The 8407-nt window shown below is 53.2% G+C and overlaps 2 protein-coding genes across 2 annotated transcripts; one reads left to right on the forward strand and one right to left on the reverse strand.

Annotated features, from left to right (window-relative positions):
* Positions 1–236: 236 nt before the first annotated feature.
* LOC135820101 (ice-structuring protein 4-like) lies at positions 237–725 on the reverse strand. Its single transcript, XM_065333411.1, has one exon. The coding sequence runs from the start codon at positions 723–725 to the stop codon at positions 237–239; it is 489 nt and encodes a 162-aa protein (XP_065189483.1).
* A 359-nt stretch (positions 726–1084) lies between these two features.
* Positions 1085–2155, forward strand: LOC135820103 (uncharacterized). Its single transcript, XM_065333412.1, has one exon. It carries the CDS (start codon positions 1085–1087, stop codon positions 2153–2155), a length of 1071 nt encoding a protein of 356 aa, XP_065189484.1.
* Positions 2156–8407: the final 6252 nt, after the last annotated feature.

The raw sequence follows: 8407 nt of genomic DNA on the forward strand, positions 1-8407 counted from the left end.
TACGCAGAGTTTTTGAACTCTCTGGCTTCGCAGCAGGCGCCGTGCATGGAGTTTTCGAACTCTCGGCCGCACGCGCAGCCGTCGTACATGACTGGCTTCGCAGCAGCCGCCATGCACGGAGTTTTCGAACTCTTGACCGCAGCCATCGTACACGGCGTCGTCGAGCTCTCAGGCTTCACAGCAGCCGCTGTACACAGAGCTCTCGAGCTCGGCGCCACGACAGTCGTCAACACAGGTCAGGCAGCAGCCGCTGTACACAGCGTTTTCCAGTAGTTTTCTGCAGCAGCCGTCGCACTCGGTGCCACGACAATCGTCGACTCAGGCCACACAGCAGCAGCTGTCCACAGTGTTTTCAAGTTCTGTACAGCAGCAGCCGCACGCAGCGCCGTAGCAGCCGCTGTACACAGCGTTTTTAAGTTCCGCACAGCAGCTGCTGTACACAGCGTTTTCAAGTTCCGCACAGCAGCCGCTGCAGCTGCCGCCGCACGCAGCGCCGCAGCAGCAGCCGCCGCACGCAGCGTCGCAGCTGCCGCCGCACGCAGCGCCGCAGCAGCCGTCGCACGCAGCGCCGCAGCAGCCGTCGCACGCAGCACCGCAGCAGCCGTCGCACGCAGCGCCACAGCTGCCGCCGCACGCAGCACCACAGCAACCGTCGTACGCATTGTTGACGCCAGACCAGACTCGGAGCGGCTTCCGACCAAACAGTCAAAACCCGACGCTGTCATCGCAGTCAGCGCGTTTACCCGTTACGCCGCAATTGTCGCCACCTGCACTGACTCCCTCACCTGACAGTTCCTCAGGTCAAAGTCCACTCAGCGCGGCACCATCTGATGTCTATCGCAGGGGCGTAGCAGCCGGTCCGGCCGGTCCGGCTTTGGCCGGACCCCCTTTTTTAACACAATGCCAGAAGTGCCCTGAATGCAGGATTTTGCACTCTAATTTCAAAATATTCCCCGGGCGAGAGCCTCCGGACCCCTCCGGCCGGACCACCTCCAACGGCGGTGCTACGCGCCTGTATCGCCATTTGAAGAAGATCACCATCCCAACTTTCAGTGGCAACAAGAAAGCGTACGACACCTGGCGTATGGCATTCATGGTGTGCGTGGATCAGCAGCCAATATCAGCCGAGTTGAAGCTCCTTCAACTCCGCCAGTGCCTCACGGGCCCGCCGCTAAAGAGCATTGAGGCATTTGGCTACTCAGCGTCCGCGTACTCAGCCGCGATAAGTCGCCTGGAGCACAAGTGCTGTGGCCTCCGTCGTAAGACGGCCGTCCACATGACCGCACTCTCGCAGTTTACGCCCATTCGGGATCGGGGTACTGCCGCAGAGTTTGAGCGCTTTGCTGACTTGCTGCAAGTCGCAATCATCAACCTGCAGGATGTTGGGCAACATGGCGAATTGGCTGCAGGGACATTCTGCACCCAATTGCAGCGGAAGTTGGGCCCGGAGTTGCTGACCAACTATAACAGATGCCGATGTGACACAGGTGCTGAAGAGTCCGTACCCCACCTACTGCAGTGGGTGCTGAGCGAAGCAGACTTCCGCACGGAGGCGGGTGAGACGCTGCACAGCATCGCCAACACAACACTGGGCTCCCGGTCACCGCCTTCTGCCAGGCCTCCCAGGTTTGGACCAGCTACGGCATCTGCGTTAGCAGTGTTGTCCACCAACCCTCGTGCTTACTGCTCTCAGGATCACGCTGCCGCACAGCGCCCCGTTATTACTTCACTCGCAAGAAGGAAGGAAATAGTGAAACAGGACGGGCGTTGCTTCGTGTGCCTCAAGCAGCATCACATGGCCCGCAACTGCCAGTCAACGTTAAAGTGCGCCAAGTGCAGCCGGCGACATCATGGCAGCATCTGCGATGGCACGCTAGCGCTTGCTGGCAAGGACAAGTCGTTTGGCACGGCCACCAGGTCCGGTCAGCGACGTGCGTCGCCAGCCAAGGATCTCTGGACTGAAGCGGGCACATCCGCAGCTGTGGGCACGGTCGGCAATGGTGGAGCCATGCTGCTCCAGACGGCTAACGCTACAGTCTGCTCCCCAGCAGACCCGACCCGCACCGCCACGGTCGAAGTCGTTATGGATGGCGGCAGCCAGAGATCCTTCGTGGCGTACGATGTGACCAAGCAGCTGGGTCTACCAACCCTTTAGGATGAGTGGATCTGCCTGAATCCGTTTGGTTCGCCTACTGACCAGTGTGACTAGTGACCAGTCTACCCCTACTGACCAGTGTGACTAGTGACCAGTCTACCCCTGCTGACCAGTGTGACTAGTGACCAGTCTACCCCTGCTGACCAGTGTGACTAGTGACCAGTCTACCCCTACTGACCAGTGTGACTAGTGACCAGTCTACCCCTACTGACCAGTGTGACTAGTGACCAGTCTACCCCTGCTGACCAGTGTGACTAGTGACCAGTCTACCCCTACTGACCAGTGTGACTAGTGACCAGTCTACCCCTACTGACCAGTGTGACTAGTGACCAGTCTACCCCTGCTGACCAGTGTGACTAGTGACCAGTCTACCCCTACTGACCAGTGTGACTAGTGACCAGTCTACCCCTACTGACCAGTGTGACTAGTGACCAGTCTACCCCTACTGACCAGTGTGACTAGTGACCAGTCTATCCCTACTGACCAGTGTGACTAGTGCTCAGTCTATCCCTACTGACCAGTGTGACTAGTGACCAGTCTACCCCTACTGACCAGTGTGACTAGTGACCAGTCTATCCCTACTGACCAGTGTGACTAGTGACCAGTCTATCCCTACTGACCAGTGTGACTAGTGACCAGTCTACCCCTACTGACCAGTGTGACTAGTGACCAGTCTATCCCTACTGACCAGTGTGACTAGTGACCAGTCTACCCCTACTGACCAGTGTGACTAGTGACCAGTCTACCCCTACTGACCAGTGTGACTAGTGACCAGTCTATCCCTACTGACCAGTGTGACTAGTGACCAGTCTACCCCTACTGACCAGTGTGACTAGAGACCAGTCTATCCCTACTGACCAGTGTGACTAGTGACCAGTCTATCTCTACTGACCAGTGTGACTAGTGACCAGTCTATCCCTACTGACCAGTGTGACTAGTGACCAGTCTATCCCTACTGACCAGTGTGACTAGTGACCAGTCTATCCCTACTGACCAGTGTGACTAGTGACCAGTCTATCCCTACTGACCAGTGTGACTAGTGACCAGTCTATCCCTACTGACCAGTGTGACTAGTGACCAGTCTATCCCTACTGACCAGTGTGACTAGTGACCAGTCTACCCCTACTGACCAGTGTGACTAGTGACCAGTCTATCCCTACTGACCAGTGTGACTAGTGACCAGTCTGCCCCTACTGACCAGTGTGACTAGTGACCAGTCTACCCCTACTGACCAGTGTGACTAGTGACCAGTCTATCCCTACTGACCAGTGTGACTAGTGACCAGTCTACCCCTACTGACCAGTGTGACTAGAGACCAGTCTATCCCTACTGACCAGTGTGACTAGTGACCAGTCTATCTCTACTGACCAGTGTGACTAGTGACCAGTCTATCCCTACTGACCAGTGTGACTAGTGACCAGTCTATCCCTACTGACCAGTGTGACTAGTGACCAGTCTATCCCTACTGACCAGTGTGACTAGTGACCAGTCTATCCCTACTGACCAGTGTGACTAGTGACCAGTCTATCCCTACTGACCAGTGTGACTAGTGACCAGTCTACCCCTACTGACCAGTGTGACTAGAGACCAGTCTATCCCTACTGACCAGTGTGACTAGTGACCAGTCTATCCCTACTGACCAGTGTGACTAGTGACCAGTCTACCCCTACTGACCAGTGTGACTAGTGACCAGTCTATCCCTACTGACCAGTGTGACTAGTGACCAGTCTACCCCTACTGACCAGTGTGACTAGTGACCAGTCTATCCCTACTGACCAGTGTGACTAGTGACCAGTCTATCCCTACTGACCAGTGTGACTAGTGACCAGTCTATCCCTACTGACCAGTGTGACTAGTGACAAGTCTACCCCTACTGACCAGTGTGACTAGTGACCAGTCTACCGCTACTGACCAGTGTGACTAGTGACCAGTCTACCCCTACTGACCAGTGTGACTAGTGACCAGTCTATCCCTACTGACCACTTTACCAGGCATGTACACTGTCATATTCAAAAATCACTGTGATTTGCGACAACCTGGTGAAAGAACAGCAAACAACTTGTCTTGTCTTTTTGGGCGAGTGGGGGGGTGGGCGGCGGGGGGGGGGGGGGGGGGTTTTACTATTATTCACAAACGCAACTCGTAAAATAAATAATTATGTGGACAAAAACAAACAGCTACTGAGCAGGGGCTGCACTGGGCAGCAGTGATGGTGAGGTACCAGGAGCTTCGACGTAGAGGCGTGAAGTGCTCAATGCCGTACGACGAGATTCTCGACGAAACGTACCAACCGTACACCCCCCAGCAGATCACACACCTCCTGCAGGAACGAGGCTCTGCTGACAGGGGTGCACTGGAACATCCGGGCACGCAATAGGATCGTCCTGGGAGTCCCTCAAATCCTACCACCTCGTCGGTAAGCCACCGGATCATTGCTCACACTAATACTTGTCGTAATGTCACTTTAGCTCTTATAAATATTTGTAGTCTCAGAAATAAGGTTCAGGATATTCACAAACTCTTGCACGATCATAAAATTCACATTCTATCCATTAACGAGACACACCTGGACAGCAGCATTCCCGATTCTCTTTTACACGTTCCTGGCTACACATTGTATCGACAAGACAGAGATCTACATGGCGGAGGAGTATGCATGTATGTGCACGCGTCTCTTGTTTCCTCTCCTGCCCCAACGCAATGTATACCGGGAGTGGAGTGCATATTTGTACGTGTTCGCATACCGTCTTCCAAACCCAAATCCAACGAGCTGGTTGTGTGCAGCGTGTACCGTCCACCCAACGCAAAGGTCGAGTTCTGGGAACTCTTCAGCCTTCAACTCGACAACATTCTACGTCAGTTTTCGAACATTATTGTCCTCGGTGACCTGAACACGGATGTTCTGCAGCCTCGCAGTGGACACTACAAACATCTCCGGAATATGTGCTGCGAGTTTGATCTCAGGAATGTTGTCACTGCTCCCACTCGTCATGGGCAGACCTGCATCGATTTGGTACTTGTTTCCACTGGAGTCCAGCTTACACAGACAGCAGTGCACCCTGTGGACGGTATCAGCGACCACGACCTAGTTATAACCCACCTAACATATCCAACCATGTCTACCTGTCCACTCTACACCAATATCAGGAAGCCGAGCGCCACAGAAATAGACCGGGACGCTCTATGCCGAACCGTGGACGAACAACTGACGTCATTCCCCCTTGCAACAGATGTAAATATCTTGGCGAACAGCCTAACAGCCGTCCTCACGTCAACTTACGACAAACTTTGCCCCGTCCGTCGCATCTGCGTACCATCCTTCAGCAAACCCAAACCTCAACCCTGGCTGACTCCTCACCTGCGATATCTTTTACAGCAGCGTAAGCATTTGCACAGAAAGGTTCGGTCACGTCCCTCTGATCAACAACTAATGCAACGGTACCGGGCAGTGAGAAGGGAAGGGACACTTCTGAACAGGCGCCTGAAGTCGGAGTTCCTAATGCAACAGTTCAGAAACATGAAGCGTGACCCCAGAGGCCAGTGGTGTCTCTTAAATAAGCTCTCTGGTCGAGCCACCACGAAATCCACCCCTGCAGCGCCACTTCCAGCACTCACTGCAACATTTGCGGCAGTTGTCCACGACCCAGCCAGGCCAGGAGTGTTGCAGATACCAGCCGACAGGGATCCGACAGCACCTAGCACCCTGACTGACTTCACCTTGGTCAACACTGAAACAGTTGAGGCTCTACTGACTACTCTAAACTCCCACAAGGCCGCGGGTTCGGATGGCATTCCTCCCTGCATCTTAAAGTCATGCAAAGCAAATATCACGGCCTCACTAACATCCATAATCAATCAGTCCCTACTTTCTGGCGTTTTTCCAGCCTCTTACAAGCATGCACACGTGTGCCCACTCTTCAAGTCCGGGGACAAACTTGCAGCCACCAACTACCGGCCAATATCTCTGCTGCCCGTTGCCTCCAAGATATTGGAGAAGGTTGTCCACCGGCAGATTACTGAATTCTTCCGTGACCACCCAGAGCTGTCCGCCTTGCCGCTGGAGCAGTTTGCGTACCGTCCAAAGCACAGTTGCGAAGATGCCCTCGCTGTTTCCATAGACAGGTGGACAAGAGCACTGGACAATGGCCAGCGATGCGCGATACTGTTCGCAGATATGAGCAAGGCTTTCGACCGTGTACAGCATCAACAACTGGTCAACGAGCTGGCTGACGTAGGGCTAGGCGGCTCGGTGCTGAAGTGGTTCGCGGACTATCTGTCCTCCAGAAGTCAACAAGTCGTGGTCAATGGGGAGCGTGGTGGGACTGTGCCCTGCACCAGGGGAGTTCCGCAAGGGTCCGTCCTTGGCCCCCTCCTCTTTTGCGTCTACATCCGCAAGGTTCCACAGATTGTTCGGAACAGTATTTCTCAGCTCTATGCCGATGACATCGCCTTTTTCGTCATTGGAACGGACCTCTCTGTCATGCTGCGAAAGCTTCAGGATGACCTTAGCGCTCTGGAGCTCTACCTTGATGACAAAGGACTTCTCATGAACCCTGACAAGACGCAGTTCCTGGTCCTTCGGCGCCCACGCCAACCTGTGCCGCATCTACCAATCCCCCTAGTTTGTAAAGGCAAGCCCCTCACCCCTGCAGCCACCGTGAAGTATCTCGGACTACTCATCGACGAGCATCTCACCTTCCAGCCGCAAGTCGAGAAGGTCTGCGGTGCGGTGTTCGGCAAGATTGCCGCCTTCAGACATGGCCGAAAAAACCTAACACCTGAAGCGAAGAGGACGTTCTATTTATCCATTGTGCAATCGACTCTCGACTATGCCAGTAACGCTTATCTGCACTGTCTCAGCGCCACCCTGTTCAATAAAATCGTGACGGTCAGTCACATAGCAATGAAGAAAGTTTTTGGGTTTGACCGTATGATGTCTACTGAAATTGTTCTCCGCAAATATCATCTCTATTCTTTTGAACAGCGCACAAATCTTAAACTCTATGTTTTCGTGTACCGCTGCTTGACCCCACATCTTGCTAGTCCCCTTCTCCAATCCTTGTTCCAGCTTAGGGCTGCTGTGCCTGGACACCAGGCTCGCACGCGCGGCCAGGCACAGCGCGCATTAGTTCTTCCGCCTGTTTCTACGCAATATGGCATGCGTTCTAATTCTTTCCTGGCGGCAGACAGATGGAATGCTCTTCCCACTGACTGCCGTCAGGCCCCGTCTCTTACTCTGTATGTAAACATGGTAAAAATTCACCTAGGGTTCCCAGTAAAAAGGCAACGCCTGTTGGGACTCCCCTAGTAAAATAATAAAATCTACTACTACTACTACTACTACTACCAGGGGCTCCACCGACCAAAGGTCTCGGCCTCAATCCCACAAACACGTACCAGGAAAAAGAAACAGAAATGTAAAGCAAAGCTAGATCTAGCCATGGGGAAGAAGAATGGGTAAAAGTACCGGTAGGTGTTTATTATTATTATTACTTGCATGTACGCGTTGGAGTCAACCATGCAAGCATGATCCACAACTTCGCTTATGCTGAACATGATAAACAGGACTATGACAGGGGAAAAAATGAGCTAGAACGATGATAATAATAATTATGATACTTATATCATAATATATACAATGTAGCTCATGGGTATTGAAGATATGTCATTTATGAATATGTCCATAATTGTGAATATTGCAGCCTGAGTGATAATGATAGTGCTATTTCCTGAGTTTGACTGTTTCAGGATCTGTCGGAATATCACAATGCACAGACCCTCATGCATAGATCTCGCCATGCTGGTCTGTCATGGGCAATGGCTCCCAGGCTCTGCAGAGCGTCTACTATTGAACAATCCAGCATTGGCTTGGCGCAGATCTCCCACCATAAAAACTACAGCCGCGAACCACGTAGTGGAAAGCTACAAAAGATGGCCAACCCATTTTCACATGTACAGACAATTTGCAAAAACGTTCCGAACATTCAGGGAGAAGACATTACTTGCATGACACATTGGCAGAACGAACAAGGCAGACTCGAACATTCCAAGATTCTGCAGCCGTTGCGTTTCAGGTGTTGGGTGGCAGCTCCGTTACTGAGGCCGTATACAAGTCGTCGAGCTCGGCTAGCCGCCGCCAACTAGTCAGCGCAACCTCGGCCACGCGCTCGCATTAGCTCCATGCCCGCGTTGACGGAGCTCCGGGTGACCAACAAGCCGAACAGCTGCAAGTCGCGACTCCACAATGACACT

This window comes from Sycon ciliatum, chromosome 6 (assembly GCF_964019385.1).
Source record: "Sycon ciliatum chromosome 6, ocSycCili1.1, whole genome shotgun sequence".
In the NCBI taxonomy this organism is placed as follows: Eukaryota; Metazoa; Porifera; class Calcarea; order Leucosolenida; family Sycettidae; genus Sycon; species Sycon ciliatum.